At 35.0% G+C, this 26,462-nt stretch overlaps 1 protein-coding gene across 1 annotated transcript in view; it reads left to right on the top strand.

Moving 5' to 3' along the window:
- The window catches only part of LOC101270501 (N-deacetylase and N-sulfotransferase 4), a 251,015-nt gene that overhangs the window by 72,302 nt on the left and 152,251 nt on the right, over window positions 1-26,462 (top strand). The window contains exon 2 of the mRNA XM_049708891.1: window positions 22,952-23,039. Coding sequence (XP_049564848.1) covers window positions 22,952-23,039 — 88 coding nt within the window. The remainder of the gene's footprint in view (window positions 1-22,951; window positions 23,040-26,462) is intronic.

Here is a 26,462-nt window from a genome sequence, read left to right as displayed (position 1 = left end):
CCATTTAGCGTGGCATTTTCTGGTTAGTTAATCATGAATACCTACTTACTTCCAGCTTGTTGATTAATTAACAGGAAAAATGAAAGCCATTATTTATTTTTTTTAACTCTAGGGGTTTATTTTTCACAAGATCAAAGTGTTCTTCAAGTTGCAATCTTACTCTTACAGTATGATCTGATTATCTAACCCAACAGGCTCAAATACCCAGCTATATACAATGGGCCAGTAACGAAAGAAAACATGGTGAACATGATTCTCTATTCCTCTCAGCCAATAGACAGTAATTACAGCTCCACTGGAATGTCTTCACCCTGGGGCTGTGAAATGTGAGCACCTACCTCCTAGTAATTGATTTCCATCAGTTCCAAACACTGTCATCATTCATTCACTGCATATTTATTGAGCACTCTATGTTCCAGGTACTGTTTTAGCCCCCTGGGATATATCAGGGTACAAAGACAGAAAGGTCTCCTACCCTTATTTGAGTGGCAGGGGGGCAGGGAAGTGACAGTTCACATATATAATAAATAAGTAATATGACATATTGAAGGAGTTAAGTCCTATGGCAAATAAAGAAAATGTAGAACAGGATAAGGAGTACTGAGTGAGGGTTGGAGGAGGCTGCATCATTAAATCGCTCAATCAAGGTTGCTTCAGGGGGAGATTAGATGGAAATCTTGAATTAATCCCAGAATTAACTGCCAGTACTGCTTCAACAAACCAAGGACCCTGTTTTTCTGTGTGAAACCAAGAAAATCATTGTTAGCCAAGGAAGATCTATTCAAAATAAGTAATTACATGAAATGATGGAACATAACTCCCGTTACATTTGAAATGCAAATTATACTGAATCTCTTATCAAGAGTTCCCTTCAGCACTTCCCTGGTGGCGCAGTGGTTGAGAGTCCACCTGCCAATGCAGGGAACACAAGTTCGTGCCCCAGTCTGGGAAGATCCCACATGCCGCGGAGCAACTAGGCCCGTGAACCATGGCTGCTGAGCCTGCGGGTCCGGAACCTGTGCTCCGAAATGGGAGAGGCCACAACAGTGAGAGGCCCGCATACCGCAAAAAAAAAAAAAAAAAGTTCCCTTCCAAGAAAAAGAGATTGGGTCACAGTTGTTTTGTTTTTAAATAATAACTTCATCAGATTAATTTTATAAAAATATCTTCTATCACATATTGAAAATAAATGTTCTAGAAGAGAGGAAGGAATTTACTAATATATGCAAAAGAGAATGAAGCTACAGCTAACACATGGGCCCCCCACACATTGCATGATATCATATTGAAGACTGACAAAAAGAAAGGAGGTTTGAGGTAATGCCAAATAACTCCAGTATATATGTACATTTGATTTCGAGGAACTAATATAATCTCACACATTCTGGATCCTGCCTGACCTCAGATGGATTCTTTGTTGTCATATAACAACAGCAACAATGATTTGTGTTTATTGAAGGCTTATTACCTACCACACGTTGTTCACATGTTGGAACATTATATGTTACTTCAGTTATTCCTCCCAACATGTCTACAAAGTATGTAACACCCTCGTTTTACAGGTGGGGGAGTTAGGAAACAGAAGGCATAAGTAAGGTAAGTGGTAGAGCTCATTTTGAACCCATGCATATGACTTCTGAGCTCTTAACCACAATGTGACCTTGACAAGCACCACTCCAATATGGGTTAAATACAAGGCAATCAATTGGCGTTTGGGAAAAAGTGTTAGGACACTGATGGATATTCATCTAAAAGAAAGAGAGGTATTGACCTAAAATAGTATTTTGTAGGGATGAACCCTGATGCCCCACTAGGCTGAATCTCAGGCAGCCTCCTCTCTCAGACCACATCACAGCATCCTTGGAGGAGAAAGGGAGTGACACAGTAAGCAGGGTTGACAACAGTAACCTCCCTGCTTTCTTCAATTCCAATCTATTATTACATATTGTACTTTATAAAACGATATAAAGGCACTTACAGATTTTTATGCTCCAGTTTGATTAAGTTAACCCTCCCAGATGAAGCAAGTAGTTTGAAAACGCTTCCTAGGAAGAGACCACTGATTAAACGTAATACCAATAACTCGAGCACAAATGAACAGCAAGAAAATGGCACAGCTGACAGTACTCCCACTTCCTTAGTGCATGTTTTGTCAGTCAAGTCACATTACAGGTTTCAAACAAGGATCTCTAATCAGATCTGACTTGTTCAGTCACATTCCTTTCAGTTAAGACATTATAATTTTTGTTAGCACCAAAAAAACATTATGCTGTTAACAAATATAATAAAACATTTAATATTAGTGTTCATTTCATTTACTCATTTCTATTTTGCACATTTTATAAACTACATAAGTGATTATGGGAGTACAAGTATATGATTTATAAAAATAAATATTCATGTATTAAGGACATAATCTCAAAATATTTACTGATAGTTGTAAGGCCACAGATCCAGATCATCAAAACTATTACCATTACAAGTGGGAATGAATTTTTATTATAAAATTAACATTAATTTACTTCTGTATTAACATACAAATTAATAATAATTAAATGTCCATACTTATACCTTTTGAATAATGTCTCTAAATGTCTGAATGAATCTTACTCTTTCAAGCTTAGTTCTAACTCTGGGTTTTTTCTATCATTTTATAAATGGTTATATTTGGGACATAGGCATGCATTTATGCAAGAACATAGTATGTTTAATTCATCTTCAGGTCATTTTAACTCATTTAAAATATTTAATGTTAACACTTCATTGATGTCACCATCCATACCAGTTATTTTTCCTTTAACGTCAATATCATTCTATGTGTGGGCTCCCAGTCTTCTCAGACACTCAGGCTCAAAGTTCTCTATTTCCTCTCTATTTCTTGGCATGTAACAAAACTAGCAAGTCCTGCGTTTTCTTCCTCTGCATGGTACTCCATTTGTCTCTTCCTTTGTGTTCATGGCTACCACCACCAAAGCTCTTAAAGCCCAAGTAAATATTACTTTAATAACCTCTTTTTCGGTAGTTTCCCGTTATGTCCAAATCCCATCTAACAGCCATGACTGATCTGTCCACACTTGCCAGATTATTCTAATTTTAAAGATTAAAGTTTTTTGAAGAGGGCTTATTTCCAATCCTCTTCAAAAAACCATCCTGAAGTACACAAGTTCTCCCACCTGGCTCATAAAACTCTCTGCCTCACCTGTCTTATCTTGCACCCTTTGGCCTCCTCATTCTGTATTTTGCCTGCTGCCTGGTACAAGACAATAATGTCAAACCTCTTTTGAACTTTCATAGCACTTTGCTGATAAAATACTTACGACATTTTTTCTGCTTTTTATTATAATTACTCAGGTACATGTTTTCCTTCACACTGATTACCCTTGAGGATAGAGACCATGTTTCACACATAAGAAAAAAATCTTACCAACTTCTAGCATATTTGCATGCTGATAAGTACTCAAAGTTAATATTTGATGAGTAAAAGTACTCTAAAATAATGCAATATTTCCCTGGTTATTTATAATGGACTTTAACATATTTCAGGACCTTATAGGCCCTAATATTCTCTTTGTCCTTGATCAGTGTGTTTGAGTAAACATTAGCTAATATTGTACATGTGGAAGCTACTTAGACACATGTACAAAGTGCAGGAAATTTGACAATATGTCGTTTTATGGGAAATGTGGAAATAAACTCTCATAGCCAGATATTCAAACTGTGGGATGTCATTTAAAATAACCCAGTTCTCTCCAAAATCAGAGAATGGGGAGAAAAGAAATGCAACTTCCAAAATATATGATAGTAAATAATTCACCTCTGCCTGCTCTCTCTCACCTTTCCCTGATTTTTTTCTTCTTGTACACTAGGTCAAATACTACAATTTCCTCAAAGATCTGGGTTTTTTTTTAATTTTTATTGGAGTATGGTTGATTTACAATGTTGTGTTAGTTTCAGGTGTAAAGCAAAGTGAATCAGTTATACATGTACATATATCCAGTCTTGGTTTTTAGATTCTTTTCCCATATAGGCCATTACAGAGTATTGAGTAGAGATCCCTGTGCTATACAGCAGGTTCTTATTAGTTATCTATTTTATATATAGTAGTGTGTATATGTCAATCCCAATCTCCCAATTTATCCATCCCCCCCCTTATCCCCTGGTAACCATAAGTTTATTTTCTACATCTGTGACTATTTCTGTTTTGTATATAAGTTCATTTGTACCCGTTTTTTTTTAGATTCCACATGTAAGCCATATCATATGATATTTGTCTTTCTGTATCTGACTTACTTAACTCAGTATGACAATCTCTAGGTCCATCCATGTTGCTGCAAATGGCATTTATCTTTTTCTTTTTTATGGCTGAGTAATATTCCATTATATATATGTAGCACATCTTCTTTATCCATTCCTCTGGTGATAGACATTTAGGTTGCTTCCATCTCCTGGCTATTGTAAATAGAGCTGCGGTGAACATTGTGGTACATGACTCTTTTTGAATTATGGTTTTCTCTGGGTATATGCCCAGTAGTGGGTTTGATGGGTCATATGGTAATTCTGTTTTTTAGTTTTTTAAGGAACCTCCATACTGTTCTCCATAGGGGCTGTACCAATTTACGTTCCCACCAGCAGTGTAGGAGGGTTCCCTTTACTCCACACCCTCTCTAGCATTTATTGTTTGTAGATTTTTTGATGATGGCCATTCTGACCAGTGTGTGGTGATACCTCATTGTAGTTTTGATTTGCATTTCTCTAATAATTAGTGATGTTGAACATCTTTTCATGTGCTCTTTAGCCATCTGTCAAAGATCTGTTTTAAACTCACTAACTTAATGAAACCTCCTCTGATCAACATTCTACTGCTCTACTCTTTTCTTTAATTTGGATTCATTGAGCATTTACGTCTAGTTGCTTCTGTCATACCATTCTTTTCATGCTGCCTTTTATACAGCTTTATTTTGTTTTGTTTGTTCAACAGAAAATTACTTCTTTTAGATGTAGGGACAATTACTTTATATATTTTGGTTCCTGCTAAAACCATGGAAGAGTTTCAAGTATATACTAAGTACTCCATCTGTACAAGTTTTATTGAATGGGAATAAGAATATGATTTTTGACAAATATAACACTATATCAAAAAAAAGTCAGCACATTGTTTTTGAGACTTATACAAATGTATCTTAACAATTTGGCATCAATCTCTGAACCAAATACCAGGGTCAAATATGGCTTTCAAAATGAAACAGATACAGGGTAATACTTTTAACAATTTCCTTAAGATTTGCCAATAAACAGTGCCCCTAGAAAAGAAGATATGGAATGCAGTTGACCATTTATGAATCATGAATAAAAACAGAATTACTAATCTGCTTTTACATCTTGAATTGAGGTGGTACAACCAAAACCAGAGGAACAATGTGTTTATGGAAGTTCACTTCAAGGATAAGGATTTTAACTTTAAATAACTAGAGAACTCCTAGACAGAAGATAGACTTGATGCGTGCACAGGTTTCCAGGATTCATAACAAACCTGTATAGACAGTTGCCTCCATCACTTGGTTTTGAAAACAGAAGCTCAAATATAATTTTTAAAATTATTTTAAATTTGTTTATCTGTCAAAAGAGATGTAAAGTACACATAAAATATCCAACAAAAACAGATCTAAAAGTCAGCAGAATAGATGTCCACTGGAAGGCATCATCATAACAACTTGGAATTAATGCTGAGACCGAGCTACTTTCTATGTCTCATTCTTCCTGTCAGCCACCACCACATCTAAAAGTAGTCTTCTTTAAACCAGAAACAATAACTTTAAGGTTAGAGGGCAAAAAGACACCTAATAAGTCTGCAGCCTATCCTATTCTTATCAGATAAGGAAAAATATGAAGAAATACATTACTAATTCAGGTTTTTGTCAAAATAAATGAGTCCTAAACCTTTCAGATTGGGTCCAATTTAGCAGTGGACCCGGATGAAATTCCTATATCCAAAACAGCTCTAGATTCTTAGCATGGAAATAAGAGTAATGAGCAAAAAGATTTTTTTAAATCTCAACTAAATTTTTCAAACAGTATAGATGCTTTGTAACTTGAGTCTCATTTCTTTATTTGAGATTCCAAGCACTTACTGTATATAGCACAGCATGAAACTAAATTATAAGTATATAACATAATTTAAATACTATTTTATTTATGTGAGTTTTAACTCCTTCCTTTGAGACATTAAATTCTGAAACTGAAGTAGCTATTTAAGTAAAATATACGTAGCTCAGCTAAACTAGTCACAGTTCAGCTAACCATCAGTAAGTAGATGGTGGTACACAGAGGACAGTAGCCAGAGGTCCCATAGGTACTGTGAGGAACGAGAGATTTGGAATCATAAGTTTCAGATTTCAGAGCCTGGCTGAGCCACACCACTTTTTAGATGAATTTTTAACCTCAGCTGTGAAATAAAGATAACAACAATGCACAGAATTATTCTGAACATTAAGTGAAATACTATATGACAATATTTTGAAAAATTTAAAATGCTCAACAGACATTATTCATAGTATAGCAGTATGGTATAATGTTTTCTCAACTTAAAAAAAAAAAAAAACTTTTGAAATAAGTCCTCATTTGTAAAATTCTCTTCTTTCCCAAATCTTAATTTTCCCCTCTGCATATCTGGAAAAGCCAAAGCAAGGAGACTGTCAAAAGGAAAACTGAGAGCCAATTTTATTGTCTCTCATAACTGGATATTTTGGACTTTGTAGTTAATATATATTTTATTTATTGAATAACTTCCAAGTGCACACAATTGACCACCTTTGATTTCATTTAAACACATTTAGACAAAACCATAAAATGGTGTTTAAATAAATATATACAGTAATTTCTTTATGATCAACAACTATACAGAATTTTATTCTCCTTAAAGACAAGGGATGTTTACTGTATTGTCTCCTTCCCACATCATTTTACTCTAGTCCATATCACAGTGCTACATACAAAAAGATGGTCAATAAAAACTGATCTGCCTTTTTGTATTGAGTCATTTACCAAATAAATTTTATTTCAAGCATTATCCATAAAAGAAAAAAATTGATAAGTGGGACTTCAGTAAAATTCAAAACTTCTGCTCTGCAAAAGACATTGTTAAGAGAATGCAAAGACAAGCCAGAGAAAATATTTGTAAAACACATATCTGATAAAGGACTAGCATCCAAATATATAAAGAACTCTAAAAACTCAATAATAAGAAAACAGAAAACCCAAATGAAAAGTGAGCAAAAGAACTGAACAGATACCTCACCAGAGAAGATAAACAGATGGCAAATAGTATATGAAAAGATGCTCAACAGCATATGTCATTAGGGAACTGCAAATTAAAACAATGAGTTACCACTACCACACCTATCAGAATGGCCAAAGCCAAAGTACAGACATCACCAAATGCCGGGGAGGATGTAGAGTGGCAGGAACTTTCATTCATTGCAAAATGAACGCAAAATGGTACAATGCAAAATGGTACAGTCGCTTTGGAAGACAGTTTGGCAGTTCCTTACAAGACTAAACATACTCTTACCTTACCATCTAGCAATTGCACTCCTTGGTATTTACTCAAATGAGTTGAAACTTATGTCCACACAAAAACCTGCACCTGAATGTTTATAGCAACTTTATTCATAATTGCCCAAACTTGGAAGTAACCAGGATGTCCTTCAAAAGGTCAATGGATAAACAAAACATGTATATCCAGACAACTGAATCCAGCAATAAAAACAAATGAGCTATGAAGCCACAAAAAGACATGGAGGAGTCTTAAATGCACATTGCAAAGTGAGAGAAGCCAATCTGAAAAAGCTACATGCTGTATAATTGTATAATTTAATTGTATAATCATTCAATTAAATGATATCCTAGAAAGGGCAAAACTAGGGAGTTAGTAAAAAGATCAGTGGTTGCCACGAGGAGAGGGAAGGGATGAATAAGTGGAGTGCAGGGGATTTTTAGGGAAGTGAAACTTTTCTACGTGGAATTGTAATGGTGGATACGTGAAATTCTACGTTTGTCAAAACCCATAGAATTTACAACACAAGGAAGGAACCCTAATGTAAACTATAGACTTTAGTTAATAATAACGTTAATTCATCAATTTTAACAAATGGGGAATCTGGGAGGGGATACAGGGAAGAGGGAGTATATGGGAACTCTGTACTTTTGCCTATTTTTTCTGTAAACCTAGAACTGCTCTAAAAAAAAGTGTGAATCTCATAAACAAGAGGAGCCTAAGGAGACATATACTTAAATGTAATGTGGTATCTTGAAGCAGAAACAGGATATTAAGGAAAACCTGAGAAAAATATGAATAAAGTATAGACAGTTAATAATAATATATCAGTATTAGCTCTTTAATAGCGATAAATGTACCACACTAACATAAGATGCCATGGGTGTTGGTATATAGGAACTGTCTGTACTGTCATTGCAATTTTTCTGTAAATCTAAAAAATTCTACAATTTTATTGAAGTAAAATATTTATGGTTCATATACTCTAATCCAGGAACAATGCTTAGAAACATAAAAAGGTATGTACTAGATTTCATGTGTAAATATAAAGTTACTGAAGGCATATGTTTAAATTAAAAATATCATTAAACATTTAGATATTAATTAGAAAGCAATGTACAAGATTAAAATCACCCGTGTGTGAATGTGTATGCTGTCAGAGCAAAATGAAAGTGTTTTGGGCTTTAACCACACTATTTGTTAAGCGCAGAGGCTTCGTGTAATTGCTATGCTCGAATCTCTTGGTTTCATTCATATTAAAATTTACGTAAGTAGCAAGTTGTTCATACTATCTGTTATGACAGGACTATATATTATTTAAATTCACCTTCCCCTGTGGTTAGAGGTATGCATTGCCTGCAAAGGCAAATAAGAACTGACATTCCCAGGAATTTCACAGTTTAGCAGCTAAGTTTCCTCTGAATATACATATTCTTATATCTCATGCTAGGTCCACATATCTTATACGTTATTAAAAATAGTTCCCCAAATATTGACTTGCTTTTGCTTCACATTCTGTGATAAAATGTTTGAGATTAGTTTTTCTGGGCTCAATTAATATAGCATGTTTTCTCTCAACCCCGTAACTCATTCCTCATGCAAAAGACAAATCATGCCCCTGCAGCCCTATTGATCCAGGGGGCCCTTTTGGTTAGGAGTAAAGCCTCTTTAATTACTTTGGCTGACTTTCATTTTTTACAGTCTTAGGCACATTAGCTATCGTACTGTAGGGTTCTCATTCGTCTTAAATTTAGATGCACCTTGGTCTCTGGAGATTGATTGACTGTCTATATTCTTGAGAAACCACCACCTGCCCCAGTCTACACTAACTCTGCTTAGCTTAGAAATCTGAAAGAGCTATCTCTCAGCTTCTCCTAGGGTTTGATAACCTCTTCCCTTTCCTTCACCAGAGGTGTTTTGACCTTTAATTAAAAGGAAAATTTGTTGTCTTCCTTTCAGAAGACAGCAAATAATGAACTCATTAAAATGAGGTTACTGTTCAGGCCTTAGAGCAATAAGAGTTGAAGTCTCATTAGCAGCTAACAATGCAGAACACAGCACATAAATAAACCTAATATTGGCACAGCAAAATGCCTCGGTGCATTAAATTTGAGCAGAATCAAATGTTTACCGTCAGTGATGTCTAGGGCATGAAGTTTTAGTGCACTTAATAAAGGAAAGCAAGTTGCTTCCTATTAGCCATGAAATGTTACCACAGAAATTGCCCCCAAAAGTGTATTATGTAAATGTGGGATATGTTAGTAATTAACAAGGATATTGTAGAAAAATATCTGTCTTGCTTAATAGATGCAGCAATTAGGAAGAATAAAGATGGCTCAAAAATCTAAAAGTAATTCTGGAGATTAATGTAAAATAATGTGGAATGTGAGAGTAAGATTTTTTTAAGAGGCTTTATCTCATTCATGGCCCAAGGTGAGAGATATTTGCAACGTCAAACTAAAGAGTCAGTTAATAAAATGAAACGTCCCTGTAGTTGATTAAATATATTCTAGGAAAGAGATTCCTTAAGAACTTATTTAAAAGAATTAACTACACTTCATTTATAGAAGTAAGAAGACTTTCGTTTCAACAAATTCTAACACTTAGTTAAGTTTTTTTATAATGCTAAATGAGCCATAATTAGTAAAATAAGAATTAAGTTTTATTGAGTTTTATTTCAACAGTTCAGAGAATGGAATGAAAGTGTAAATCCTATTTAATATCTGATGTCTATACCACAATATCTACATAAAATGATTGGTAATGATATGCTTTTCATTTTATACTGTTTCAGATACCTTAAATAAGGTTTGTTAAATATGTCTCAATGTATTTCCTCTGCATTTACCCTGTATCTAATATTCGTAAATAAAAATCATTAGAGCAGTAGTTTTACTTGATAACTCATCCCAACATTTTTTTTCCAAAATATTTGAAAAAGCTTGCTTTCACTCCACACTTTTTGAGCTCTCATGAAAACACAGATGGAAAAAAAATTGTTTGGCCAAAAATTTTAATTGATTAGGAACACCTGCTTTTTGTAGATGAAGCCAACACACTAAATGATACTCTGGGGATGCTGAAGAGATACCTCAGTCCCTGAGAATAGATGTGGCTGGTAACTTCCAAACAACTTTCATCTGATACACAAAATATGGGAACAAATGCAGTAGTCATCATGCACCCCATTCAGATCTCTCACAAGCTGCATTCAGTTCATCATGTGATATTTAGAGTCCTAGATGTTTACAAGCTCTATCCCGAATATGACCACTTTCCTCCTACATTACCACCAACTCCAAGTCATTCATTCCTCAAATAGGGTAGTTCTTTCTTCTAAATGTTTCCCTCTTCCATACATGTCCTCCTTGACCCAGGTAATTCTTCATACAATGACCAGATTTCAAGGTGTGATGAACATGATATCTCTGCTTGATCAAAACTCCCCAACGGCTTCTTAGTACCGTCATCTTACTGCACCATATCTTTGTTTGTTTATTGTATGTCTCATCCACTGGAATATGAACTCCTAAAGAAAGGACTTTGTTTTGTTCAAAGCTGAATCTCTACTATGTAGAACAGCTGGAATATTAGCTACTCAAATATTTCCTGCATGAGTAAATACAATAACATATTTCACTTATTTGAGAGGCCTTCTTAAAATTAAATTATAGCCAAATTCTGTATAAAAACTATACTGTGAAAGGTGGATAAAGTCAGTCATAGAACTCTAAAGGATAGCTTTTACATAGAAAATATTTTGAATGTTGCCTTCTTGTGTTGGAAAATGAGAGCTGTACAGAAAATGTTGCCATTAATATATTTTTGTTTTTGTCGGTCTCCTTTATGAATATCTCACTAGTTACCCTTCATTTACCAGAAAGCAGAGTTGGTAGACTAGTAGGTGTTTATCAGATGATGTCAAGACTGTTTTGTTAAGAGCCTGAATCGTAATTAGGCTTTAAATAGAATTGAGCTTGAGGGGGTGTTAACAACATCTCACAGGAGCTTTTTATTTTCAAAAGTCTTAAATTTTGTCAGAGGGAGGGAGAGACTTGCTGAAAGATAATTTGTCTACAACATACAGGAAAAATCCACCTTGAAATATCTATACTATGAATGGTAATATACTTTGGGTATGGTTTCTATAACCAAATCTATATAGATAATGACATGTATATTTCATATTGATTTTTTTTTTTTGAAAACTACAAATAGATGCATCTTTTCCTTGCTGGCAGTATAATGAGAAGATTCTACTACATATGAACTTAAACAGTAAAGAAGATTTAATGCCTCCAATGTATATAATTTGACACATGATTTGATATTTAGCCTTTGGAAATGATTTTTGTGATATGCATTTAAAATATATGTATCTGAATGTGCATTTGCAAATTATTAAACTATGTAGCATACGAAAAATTTTCTGAAGTTTATGGGATTGATCATGAAATTTTTAACTAACCCAGATTTGAAAATGGTAAAATAACATGAAAATAAGACACAGAAATGTTTCTACACAGAGACTATTTACTTATTTACACAGAGACTATTTACTTATTTACATAATTTTTAAAGGGGCACAGTATATTAGCAAGACCTAGGAGACAGCTTCAAAGATACCAGTGGTTTGGACTTCCCTGATGGCGCAGTGGTTGGGAGTCTGCCTGCCGATGCGGGGGGCGCGGGTTTGTGCCCCGGTCCGGGGGGATCCCGCGTGCCGCGGAGCGGCTGGGCCCGTGGGCCATGGCCGCTGAGCTTGCGCGTCCGGAGCCTGTGCTCCGCGGCGGGAGAGGCCACAGCAGTGAGAGGCCCGCGTACAGCAAAAAAAAAAAAAAAAAAAAAAAAAAAAAGATACCAGTGGTTAGGTAAATGCTTGTTGGAGTACAGTTCCTTATGGAGATAAAGTTTTTGGTATTTACTTAAAGTCTATTTGGTTACTACAGGTAGATGTGTTTATTTACAAATAAATTTTTCTCATTTCACCTGTTAAATAAACTAAATACTGAATTTATACTATTACAATGACTAAATGAAAAATTCTAATGACCATTGCAGTTTCAATTTTATTATCAGTAATAACCTTTCTTTGTTTGTTTTCTAAGCCATCAAGGGAATGTTCTTGATTTTTTTAATTTGACACTCCTATCCTTTTATCCAAATACGTCAATATTCTGAAGTAATGATCCTTTCTAAAAGTCTAAACAATTATGTTATCATGTACCACCTTTACACCCTGATGATAAATAATAAATTTGCTAATAGATGCAGTCTGTTTATTCATCTATTAGCCCAATTATGTATTTAAAAATAGATATCCTTATTCAGAAAGAAGACAAATATATTCACTGTGGGACGTAAAACACACACACATATAGATATAGATATATAGATATCAGCATGCCACCTATCCTACACGTATTATGCAATTTTTCAATACCCAATAAAGTCAATGATTTATCTTTGTTCAAATCGCTTACAGCATATCAATCAGTTGAATCATTACTGCACACAGCTATTTTCACCATTATCAACTTGCTCTGCCCCAGTGGTAACTTCAGATTGATAAGATTGACTCTATTAATGTAGCAAATAAAAGTAAGGCAAAGCTTTGGTTCCTTTAAAATTAATAACAGAAAGATAGTAATAAAGTTAAAACATATGATTTGTAATTTTTAAGTATAATCTTAAAGAAATAACTCTAGCGAAAGGAAAAGTTTGGCCACTGGAAAGATCATATGGATTTTAACCTGAAATTTATTTATACTTTGAGTAGAGAGAAATTGTGAGTGAAATCACAGAGAAGACAGGAAGAGACTATACCTTACTAAGAAAAAGTCGATAAAAACCTGCAGACATCCCTTGATACTCTCAGTAATATATCCCTTCCTTCTGTGGGACAGGAATGATGGAAATTGACAAGAAAGTAAATTTTTTTCTTTTTAATCTTTAATGAAATGGCTGTAGAGATAAAACTGAAATTAAAATGCTGAATACCTACCATCCTCAGAACTCCCTTTCTGTGGTTCCAGGACATTTTTAGGAGAATTATTATAGAACAGACATCTGCCAAAGCTATGGCAGGAATCTCTGAAGCCTGTCTCCAATATCCTAAAAATCTGACACAGAGTTCAGGTGTTTCTAGGGTGCATCCATGAAAGAATGGGGAGTTGTATAAAGCTGAGAATAGAGTGTACACCTTCTATGCTCAAGAAATATTTTGGAATTGTTACAACACAATAGTTAATGAAAGAATGATAGCTAATAAGCAAAAGAATGAAAGATGATAGCTAATAAGCTGATACCTTGACATTTTGAAGAGATTTCTGACTGTATGTGAGCAGAGGGTATTTCTAGAGATGAAATTAGGGAGGTCAGTTACAACACCAGCCTACAACTACTGGATATCTGTGTTGTGCCAGGAACTGTTGTAAGAGGCCCTAGACTTGTAACCGAGTGACCAGAGGATGGAGAATGAGACATGGAGATTGTGACCAGAGGATGGAGAATGAGACATGGAGATTGTGAACAGAGGCAGAGCACGATTCCTAAGGAAGGATGCCAGTACCTGACCTTGATTAAGCAGACAGCTGCTGGAGAGGCCTACATTTTTTAAGGCCTAAAAAATAAAATGAGAATTTTTTTTTTTGGATCATGAAGTAAAACGTAATTTAGAGATACGTCTAAATTTACTTAATTAGACCTATCCTTACTTAATTTAGGTAATGAAAACAACTTAATAGTTGTTTTTAATAAGTTTTCAACAAGAATAAGATGCTCCAAGAAGTAACATCATGTTTATCAAAAGGGTAATTATTTCTAAGTACATTTCCACGATTTCATAATACTAAGAAATTGATTTTGATCTGAAGTTCTTGTGGGATGACAAATCCTGGAATAATGGAAAAGTCCTCTTTTTCTACAGATCACATGCAGAGATTTAATGTGATTATATAACTGAATACATATGCAGAACCACATTTCATGTAAAAATTACAGCTATTATATTTTGCAATTTGCATTTGATACTAAATAGAAAACTGTATTTGATCAAGGATATCATGACCCCAGGAAATACCTCTACCTCCAAGGTATTAGCCATCCACTTAATGTTTTTTTCCTAAGTCTGTATCTTAAAATTAGGCAGGTAGGAGTGTGTGTTACTGGCAAATAGTTTGGGGGAAAAACTGAGAGAAATCAAGTACAAAATTTTTTCTACTAAAGACTTTAGCATGTAAATGTGAATTGAGAACCTCCCAAGAGGGATATACTACAGAGTGTTTCCCAAACATTTTGAACATGGAATTATTTTTTCATGGAACTGTTAAATTTTACAGACCCAGTGACCCATGGATCACCGTTTGGAAATCTGTAATCAGGAACTCTTGTTTCACTAGATATCATCTCTTACATAATAAAATCATCCATGATGACTCATTATTGAAGGCAGCCCAAGCTTCCACACTTCAGAGACCCCAAGCTAGCTCCAAAGGTGATTCTGTGTCTGCTTTGGTACTTCCACCGCAGGACAAAGCATTTCTATCACGTAGGCTCTCCAACACAGAAGTCAGGATTACGCAGGGTGACTCAAGTTTCATTTTACAGTTTCAACCTAACACAGAGAGAATTTGGGCCCAGTTCAGTGCAGATCCTTACTTAGAATCTCTGGAAATATTTTGAGTTAAAACCACTTTGCTCCCATCCTTCCTTAATAAAGGTCTGACATTATTATTTTGTTGTGCATGTGTATGTTTCTCTCAGCTCTCTGATTCCTGATGATTCCTGAAGCCATCTTTCAGTCACTGAGCTTACAATGACCAGTTTCATTCCACATCCCCGAAGAAGTCCTCATGTAAGATAGTTCTGTCTCACTATTACTTTATCATTTACTTAAACATTTGGGCCTAGGGAAAATAAGACAGTTATTCTTGCCATTACTTTATAAAATCCTTTTAAGGAAATAATCATGCTACATGAACCATGAATTCTAAAGTTACATTATATTTATCTTTTTACAACTCAAAAATTCTTGCAGGCCATGATGGAGACTTGGGAGCAAAGCTTATAGAAAAAGTAAATTAAATAATACAATTGAAGACGAGACTTAGAAGAACTAACTTATAAAGGAAAAAGCCAGTGGTTCAAGTAGTACTATCTCAAGGGTCATACGAGTTCATATTCGATTCAAATTTATTTATTTGATTCAAAATTCCAATCGATTAGGTAGAGCATGAAAAACATGGAAACAGAGGTAGAGAGAGAAGGGCATACTCACAGTTTAAGGTGACCTCTATGGGCTGAACTTGAGAATACAGTTGAAGAGAAACTGGGGCTCTTAAGAACTGGGCAGTAATTCACCACCTTTATGGAATTTTTCCGATCCCAGGGAGAGAACCAGAGTGCCAATCAGAAAGCAGAAGCAGAAATTCATCTCACATGCTTTCAGAATGGACTGAAGTCATTGGCTTAGAATTCTGTGGACACAGAGATGCCAATGACATTCCCCCGTAACACAGTTTAGGGCACAAGACAAATCAGTCCATAGCCACTGGGAAGGGAGTCAAAGACACATGCTTTGACTTTGCTGATACAATCAAAATTTGCAACACTGTAAATGCACTTCAAGTTTAATGATTTATATAACCTTCATTGTGTTCTTTGATAATCAAGCAGAAAATGCAGACTCTTCACATACGTGACGTGAATTAATATTATTTTACAAGGTCAAACTAATTTTCAAATTTTTTTTCCTCTTTGCCTGTATCTTTAATCAGTATCAATGTTTAACCTTCCGGTATCCTAAAAGCACTCCCTGTACTATGAGACCACTCCCCTTGCTAATATATATACTCCTTGTTCAGTTACCTCTAATCATGGGTACCAATGTTTGAAAACAATGACGATGTGGGACTTTAAACTCTGTTTTTCCTGTTAGGGGTGATGTAGAGGTTTCAACAACATAGCCATCCTGCTGTGGGGAAGAAATGTTTAGTGTAGCCATGGAAGTGTTGATTTTCCCTCAAAACCTATCTCAACTCTTCCCTCACTTCATCGAATGTCAGAAATCTGAATCATTAATGAAATCACTCAGCTTTACTTCCCAGGTCGGCCCATCAATAATTACACTATTTACTTCTTTCCATTCCCAGTACCACCAGTAGAAGCCATGCCTTTATTTTCTCTTACTGGAACTACTGCAAAATCCTCCTAAATGATTTCCCCCATTTCTTACCAGTTTTCCTACAATTCCTTATCAGCAAGTAGCCAGAGAAATCAATTTAAAATGTAAATCATATCCTATGTGAGGTGAAGTAGAGGGTGGTGTATTAAAAAGGTGTCAAGGTCCTTCCTGACATGGAGCCCTGTTTTCACTGGCCCCCTTGCCTGGAGCACATGCTCTGGAGTCCCTGTTTTAGACATAGCTGGCCTCTCATCTCTCTCTTTCAACTAAACTGCCACTGTTTCAGAAAGACCTTCATACAACTCATTGCCTATCCTGTTAAAATGTAGGTACTCTGTGTGAGTTTCAATATTAGCATATACTATAATTATTTTTACATTAATAATAATTTCAATTAAATAATTATTTGATTGATTTGCCATGTGTATCATCTGCATGTCTAAAAAGAATGTAAGCTCCATGAAAACAACAAATATAGTGGTTTTGTCTGGCAGACACTTTCTATCTCCATAACCTTAGGTAGCTTATTTAGGCTCTCTGCGATTTATTTTCCCCACTTGTAAAATAGGGTTAATAAAGGGATCATGGAGAGATTTTTATTTAATAAATTTATTTATTTTATTTATTTATTTTTGGCTGTGTTGGGTCTTTGTTGCTGCACATGGGCTTTCTCTAATTGCGGCGAGCGGGGGCTATTCTTCGCTGTGGTGTGCAGGCTTCTCATTGGCGGTGGCTTCTCTTGTTGCGGAGCACAGGCTCTAGGCATGCGGGCTCAGTAGTTGTGGCTCGTGGGCTCTAGAGCACAGGCTCAGAAGTTGTGGTGCACGGGCTTGGTTGCTCCCCAGCATGTGGGATCTTCCCGGACCAGGGCTCAAACCCATGTCCCCTGCATTGGCAGGTGGATTCTCAACCACTGCGCCACCAGGGAAGCCCAAGGGATCGTGGAGAGATTTAGAGATAATTCAAGTTGAGTGCTTCTTATAGTACTCATAGTACCTAGCAGTACCTAACACAATTATGTTAGATATTATTGTTACCATTCTCTACTGTGTCCTTAGTACCTAGAAGAATGCCTAAAACAAGAAGCAGGGGTTCAGTCAATACTGTTTGAATGGATAAATGAGTGAATAATAGCACAAGGAGGTAGAGAGCCCAGAGAGTTCCAGATTCTTTGCTTCCTGGAGACTTAAGTGGGAGAAGATAGATAGCAGTGGAACACTTAGGTGATGGGCAGAAAGCGAGAGGATAATTGCTCTGAAACACTATGGTGTTTTTCTACCTGGCAAGTTGTTCTTTGAATTGAATGTGATTTCATCAGAAGGACCCCCCAATCCCCAAACCTTTCTCCCCACGAAAGATATCAGAAGTATACATTCATTCTTTCTTAATTAACTCACCCATTCCACAATCATAGCTAAACTGTTCCATGTGAAATCCTTTAGAAGACTCAGCATGTTGGTATAATAAGCGTTTGTCAATTTATAAATTATATCAAACAATTTCCTCTTTGAGCAGCAGTAAGATTTTATCCAAAAAAAAGGAAGAGAGTAGATTTCTGAAGGAATGGAGATTTCTTCTAAGGGGAAAGAGATGAACAAGAAGGGAGGCAGAAACTATCAAAGGCAAACTTCAAAAGCGGCATACTTTCACCCTGGGTCAGCCCTATTCATTTTCATCTGTACATTGACAAATAGTCTCTGCACAAAAGTTCATGAAATTCCGAGTCAAACTGGGTGGCCACACAGATTTACTGTAGAGAGACCTGAGGTTAAAGTCGGACCAAATGTTAAGGCAAACGTGCTCAATTTTGGCCCTCTTGTTGTGTTATCTGGGTGGGTCATTTAAACTTTCCATGAAGCAATTTTTTTCCACCTGGAAAATAAGTATAGATGTAACCTTTTCTGATTCCCACATCAAGATCTTGTAAGTAAGATAAAAAGATAAGTAAGATCTTGTAAATAAGATAACATTTTTATTGAGTTATTGAATGTAATAAAAAACTTTCCAAGGCAGACAAACAAAAACTATCACCCTTTGGTATTTGATTTGAAATTCTGAAAACATAAGGCTATACCAAAGTATGTATAGAGTCATGACTTATTAATTACGTACACGTAGAGAAAGTGTTAACCTGATGATAAACAATCTGAATATCAGAATGGCTTAAGACATATGCAATATACCTTGAAATTAAATATGAATAGTGCACTAACAATATTTCCTGGAGTTCCTTGATGGCTATAATCTCCAGTTTGAAACTATAAGAATCACTGTTAAAAACACAGATTCCTAGGCTCCATCCTATACTGTAACTCAGAATACCCAGAAAATGGGCCTGGGAAAAGCATCCTGGTGTTTCATTTCATTTCTTATGGGTAAATTGTAAACAATTGCTTGACCCTTCTTAAGAACCAGCTGGGGTCTATAATGAAATACACATACTTGGGCCCCATCATAGACAGATTAAATCAATAACTCTTCAAGTGGGTCCCCAGAATTGACAATTTTAGCAGCCTCCTCTAGAAAATTTTATGTCTGGTAAAGTTTGAAAACCATTGTTCTCTTTAACATTTTGTAGTAGGGCAGAGTTGGACTTGCTTTATTAAATACTGAGGAACTTATTATAAGAACATTAAGTGAATGCAAGTAATGTTTGTTAAAATAATGACTTTTTGCTTCTGCTTATATACATTATATATTTATTCTCTTTGATACCCAATCAAATAACTTAGTGAGCCTTTCATAAATAATGCAAGGGAAAACTTCAAAGCCATTTATATATATTTTTATGACTTATAAACTATTAAAGAAAATAACTAAGGTTTATTATCCAAACACTGTATATATTTTATTTTACATATATTTTCAAAAGTTAGTCAAATTTCCCCACAAAATATTCAGATAAAAATAGTATATATACAGCTGTATACTATTTCCTATGCTTTACTGTTTGATTTTTATCTCAAATTGAGACCTTATTTCTAGTCCATTAACAAATTTTTCCAAAAGAAGTTTTTTTGGTTTTATTATATTTTATTTATTCATAATTTTATATTTGTATTTTTCCTGTCTGATATTTCCTCTGGCATTTTACATTTTTCCTGTATTTCAATCCTTTATTTTTTTCTATATTTCTTCATTATTTTTTATGGTTTAACATGTTTTTCTTTTACATTTATTTCTGAGTTTTATTTTTAAAAATTATATCCACTTTATACATATTTATTTGTGTCTCTCTTTTTCTTATCATTGAAAGACATGGAACCTTTCTTTCCTTGAATTTTGAAACTCAAAGAACATTCAGTTACAATGAAGTAGGAAAGCTTGAATCTTTTAGAATTTGCTTCTTTTTATCCATTTGTTTTGTTTTTACTTACAGAAATTGTCATTTTACTCCCACATTAATCAAGATTACATGTTGGGAGGCTGTGACTAGACAACTCTACTTCTTTTAACAATGGAAAGGTCTGTCAAATTCTTCATATAGCTAATTAGCGCCAGTGGAAGAAAATCCATATGCCCTCGCCTCTGTGAGCTTGTCTTACTAGGCGACTTACAATAGAAGATTATAAAACATCCATATTATGAATGTGCTCATGAAATGCAAGATCCTATCTATATCATTTAATGGTATGGTCCATGAGCCATTTTTATCATTTTACCATCAGAAAAATATTAGTAATAAAAATAAATGAAACTAATTCAATTGACAGCTGTGCATTAATATATGCTCCTATCACATTTTTTAAATGCCTTCCATATATATGAAGCTATATTTAGCAACATGGCATGTGTAAAAATGAGTAAGGTTTGATCAACCTTCAGGTACTTTTAGACTAAAAGGAGAAATAAAATACAAAGTTATATAGTAAAGTGGAAAATGATGCAAGTCTTAAGATAAACAATTTAGGAACTTACTTTGGGAGATGAGAAAAGGAAAAGCTTTAAGGCATCAGGGAAGGCTTCATACAAAAAGGTGGCATTTGGGCAGATCTTTAAAAATGGGTTGGGACTGGAAAATGAGATTGGGAACAACTGGACACTTTCCAGCACCCCCCCAAAAAAAAAACAGAGAAAAACATGGAGAAATGTAGGAGGTGGGGAATAGTGCAGACGACAGGGTGATTTGGGGAAATACCAATGCAGGTAGCTTAATATGGAAATATGAAGTCACCATTTATACCTAATTGGTGGGAAGAGAATGACATATTAAGTGATCATTAACAGCATTTATCAAGTTCTTACTATGTACCAGGCACTTAGCTAAGCACTTTGTATGCCTAATACAATGTAATCTTCACAATAATAGTGTGAAACAAGTGTTAAGCATGATCCCATTTCATAGATAAGGGGAAAGTTGTGAGAAGTGAAATGACCGACCAAGCTGAGTCATTAAGTGAATGGCTTGCCTGACCTCAAGGGTAAAGTGCATTTACTGCTTCTAGGATGTTAGCATGACTGCAGAGTGTAAAATAGAATAGAGGAAGGTGGGAATATGGTTAGCAGTCTACAGTGTTTTAAAGCCCAAGAAAAAGACATGAAGGCCTGCCTAAAGTGGTAGCAAGCTGATTGGGAAAAAATAGATCATTTGATCTTTTTTAAATGGCCCCTTAGAAAGCATCAAGTGTAGGCCCACTTCCCCAGTCTAAATTAAATCCCTTATTGCATCTATCACAACATGCTCTAGATTTGTTTTGTAGCACTTATTATGATTTGTAATTACACATTTGTGGGACCCTCTATTTAATAGCTCTCTCCCTCTCAGTAAAGCCCAAGGTTACAGAGACTATGCTTGCCAAACCCAACACTGTATCCACCTACAAGGAATATTTACTGAATTTAAGAATGGATGGTGGATAAATAAATGTGGAATAAAGAATGCCTTCAAGACCCCAGAGGTAGAAAATTGAGTGGATGTGGTTGGAGCAGTGAGGAGAACAGGGAAAGGAAGAATTAAAAAAAAAAAAAACGATTTCGATATATGAAAGCTCAGGGATTGTGCACTGAACATAACAAGAGTGCCAGAAAAAGGAACTCCCTTAGAAAAAAGGATGCATGATCGTTTTATTTTTTTAATTTTAAAGCTATATTCTACAGTCTTTACCAATAAGCTCAACTAGTTCAATAAATTTATTTATTTTTAACTCTACTCTCTTTTTAGTGTCTAGTTTGCTTTTTTATGAGAACTTTTTTGAATAGTTTATATAACTGAGTCAAACTACTAGGTCTATTTTTTCCTTTTTCTATTGAATTGATAATATTTAAATAAGTTAGCCAGGATTACATGCAGTATAACTGTAATCTTGGATAACCAGAAACTATAGCTTATCAACCTTTTAATTATTTGGTCATTTCTTTCTTTTCTTTTTTTTCTTTACAAATTTGCCGGAGAGCCCTCTTAACTCTGGGGAAATAAAAAGTTAGGTTCACAAATTTTTGAAGCAAATGCTTAGCCACCATAACTAATGCTCAAAAGAAATTGTCTAAACCTTTGACTCTTTATTTACCTTAAAAGATGGATAGTAGTAACAAAAATCAGTCTTAATAATATGTTCTTATCCTGTCTACAAACAAGAAATTAACATAGAATAATTCCAAAAGGAGAAATTAGGAAAATTTTTGCAACGTTTAGAGAATATTTCTTTATGGAATTACCCATTTCCTACCTGTCCTTTCCTTGTTCATTTGTAATTACCATCCTATAAAGTATAAAAATTGCTGTTTAGTTTGTAAAGTAAAAATCCAAGCTTTCAACTCAATAATTATGCCTTAAAAATGATAGGAGAGGTTGCACAGTTAAGTAGAATACTCAGTTACTACTCAAACAAAAGTTAACTTCTTATCCTTTACCAACAAATACAGGACCTGCCTGCATCCAACAATTCTGAAAAATTTTCTCCAAGGAAAAGAAGTGTGATAATCTGAAATTCAAGAAATGTCTCACACAGAAATGAACAATGATTTCAGTGCTGTGTGGTTAGAGAATTGCCTCTCAGCCGCTTATAAAATGCTTAGGACTTAACTGCTTCCTAATTCGTAACCTTCAGTAAAAATAATAACAATAGTGATTATAATATATACAAGTAGCCATCAAAAACCCAAAAAGCAACAAAGCCCACATTTTGTTTCACTCATGCATACACTTTTGAAAAAGAGGCATCCCAAATCTTCATATTTATTTTTCTAAAATCATGTTAATTTCTTATTTATTTCAGGCATTACTAGAGACTCAAAATTTACTGCGCACTCAGGTTGCAAATTTTACCTTCAACCTTGGATTTTCAGGGAAGTTTTACCACACAGGTAAGAAGGAGCTTTGTGTTCTCAGGCAGCTACATATAAATAGGAGAGAGGATTTTTAATGTTTCATAAGTAGGAGAAATAGAATATCCAGGCTGATTATGGGAAAAACTTGGGTGCATTATGAGTAGCCAAATCCAAAATCAATGAACTTGTTTACTTTTTCAAATACTGTTAGAATCAAGGGCAAAAGAGGAAGAGAACTGACTTTGTCAACTCAGTAAAAGAAACTGTAACCATTGTTCTAAGTGTGTCTGTGCATCTTGTGTCAGCATAGTCTAAGTAGGAAGCATAGTGACGACAATGATGATGATGACAATGACATAATAATGATAATAATAATAATGGACAGTGTTTTTAAATTGTAGGACAATCCAGGTGACATTTTTGTATGTATTATTTTCCTTTTGAAAACATCTAGTGATAAGAGAGGAATTTTATAGCCTCAAAGAAATTTAATAGATTTTGAGTCATCTTGCTTAATTTACCTTGCCTTGCAGGATTTTCCTTAAAAATATTACAGTGATTTGGCTCAACATACATTAATACCATCACAATCAGGTTTATATTTCTTTCCATGTCTATCTAGTCACAGTTACACTTCTGTTCAGTCTCAGCCTCTCAACAGATTCTCAGAATGTGAACGGTGTTCATGCACTACTCCATGTTCTCATATTTCTCACCTCTTTACCCATCTTTACCTCCAGAATTTGACTCTTATTTTCTGAATAGCAACATTACAATGTCAGGGACTAGTATAGAGAAAACTATGTGCATAAAAGTGATTGTTGGATAGTAATAACAAAAATGGCACAAAATGGTGTCTTACAGACTGTATTAGGGCAATACCTACTATCTGCTTCTATTTCTGCATCTCTGGTGAAAGCTAAATGCATTGTTTAGGACTCTGCATCGTTCTTCCTTCACAGTATCTTAGTGAAAACATTTCATAGTATTCTCTATGAATGCATGCAGTTTAGTGACTCATCAAAAATATCCCACGCAAAGGTAGTCTTTTATTATCATATATGTAGTTCACTTACCCAAAGAGGCTTTTTAATGTTTACCCAAATAAGCTCAGCATGGTTTATTAGAATATTGAAGTAGCAATGTCTTATTGGCTTTTCTTTAATGCTTTTCTCCTCCTGCTCTGAAACATGTAAATCTGTTTAAAGTAATAGAAGGAAAAGTTGTATTTAGACCAGTTGATAAATCAAATCATTGCATATTTTAAAAGGATGTTTTGCAGAGAAAGATTTGGGTCATCACATCTGCACAGGCAAAGCAATTCTAGCTTACAATTTTGAAAATAGACATGGTGTTGTAAATCCTTTTCAAAAGCCCCCAGAGGAAATGAGTTCAGACCTAAGAATCACCGACTATGAAGTTATAAAGCAGGTAGCTCTAAAGGCTGTATCTACTCATGCTGGGGAAAAAACCATGGGATTATTTGGAGTTCACACACAAACAGTACTATTTTGTCTTAAATAGCTGTATAGGGTAAGTAAAGCCATTCTTTAGGCCGAAATATATCTGGATAACAGCCTCAGCTTTTATATACTTTTCATATTCAGACCTATTAAACCTGCCAGACATTTGCAGCATTAATGTTCATAGCAGGTTATAACACTTCCCATTTCTTTTTTATAATCCCAAACATGTACACACTACACATCCACTAGGAAATGAACAACACACTAGTAAATATCACAGGGACGGTTGTTGGAGGAAGGTACCAAACAACAATAACAAAAAAAGGTATTATATCTCTTAAATGGACCTTATTGACTCTTTATGTTAGTACTAACCTAATAAAAATACTGGAAGAAACACTATCCTGTTATGCTGTGGGGTAACTCACTTTAGAGACTAAGTAATATATATATATATATATATATATATATATATATGTATTTATAGTTTTATATATAAATTTGTGAGTCCTGGAAGTTTAATTACCTTCACATAAATATGAAACTTTATTTGATTTGCTACTTTATGTGTAGAATCATTGAAATGCATCCATGACGTTTTTCAAGGGTGCAGTCGTATATATTAAGTACTTATTTATCCACTCGGGGATATCAAGGTTTCTTCCAGAGTGGAGTTAAACACTGATGATATTCACCATGGGGAGAGCATGCCTCTCCCCTTTCTAGTCACATTCCTATATGGAGGTTTAACTGTCGCAAGCTTAACAAATCAGAAAAGTGTTTTCCTCACCTATGCACTTGATTGTGATGTGTAACCATGAGAAGATGGCCTTGTCATAGTGAGTGTCTCAGATCTCTCCCGGGATGATCTGATTTCCCAATGCATGAAGATGCTGATTGATGAGCCTCATTGTTTTGAAGACATTTAATCACATATGCCCACTGTAATAATGATAGATTCTGCCTTCTCAGACTGCTTCACTTATTTGTATTTTCCATGTATTCTTTCCTGTTCAGTTTCTCTGTCCTTCACATGCTAAAAACAATCTCACCCAAAAAGGACATATCACTAAGCCTTCCCTAAAAGTCAGTCACTCATGGGTGCCAAAATGAAAGGGGAAGGACATGCTGTTGATTAAAAGTAAAAAAATGAAAGCATGGAGTTCAGAGTAAAATATTTTAGTCTGGAAATATTTAAAGCATGATTGGAATTGCACAATGAAAACTCAATTGAAAAATGGAGACATTACAAGATTAAGATGGCTTGTAGGGATGGAAGGCTAAAAATAGTTTTTGTAGACATGATTTCTGGTGGCAGTCATTGCCATTCTCTAACTAATAATGAATTGAATATGAATCAAACAATTACCTCGTATAATATTTACAAATTGAATAAATACTGGTCTTTTCTATAAGAGGTCATTTTTATATAAAGAAAACAGATCTTTATATAAAACTATTAACTTTTAAACATGAAAGTAAAAAACAGTGTCACATTTATTCTCTTTTGTTTGCTTTTGCTTTTCTGTATAATATATTGGCTCAAAGACTCGACATTGGAAATGGCCTGCTTTTGTTTAAATCTAGTCTCTGACATTTCGCTAGCTATGTGAACATAAACAGATCACCTTTTCTGTACCTCAATTTCCACATCTCCAAAATGGGAATAATAATATCTCTCTTGTCTAGAACAGTGCATAGCATGTCATGCTATGTAAGTGTCTATTATTATTATTACTTTTTAAAGTTTTGGGTTTGTTTTTTTTTGCTATACACAGCCCTCTCACTGTTGTGGCCTCTCCCATTGCAGAGCACAGGCTCCGTATGCGCAGGCCCAGCGGCCATGGCTCACGGGCCCAGCCACTCCACGGCATGAGGGATCTTCCCGGACCGGGGCACGAACCCGTGTCCCCTGCATCGGCAGGCGGACTCTCAACCACTGCGCTACCAGGGAAGCCCTAAAGCATTTTTAAAAATCAAATATTATTTTAAA

The sequence above is a fragment of the Orcinus orca genome, chromosome 4 (assembly GCF_937001465.1).
Source record: "Orcinus orca chromosome 4, mOrcOrc1.1, whole genome shotgun sequence".
In the NCBI taxonomy this organism is placed as follows: domain Eukaryota; kingdom Metazoa; phylum Chordata; class Mammalia; order Artiodactyla; family Delphinidae; genus Orcinus; species Orcinus orca.
The sequence above is the reverse complement of the archived record's forward strand: the minus strand, read 5'-3'. Positions and strand labels throughout refer to the sequence as shown.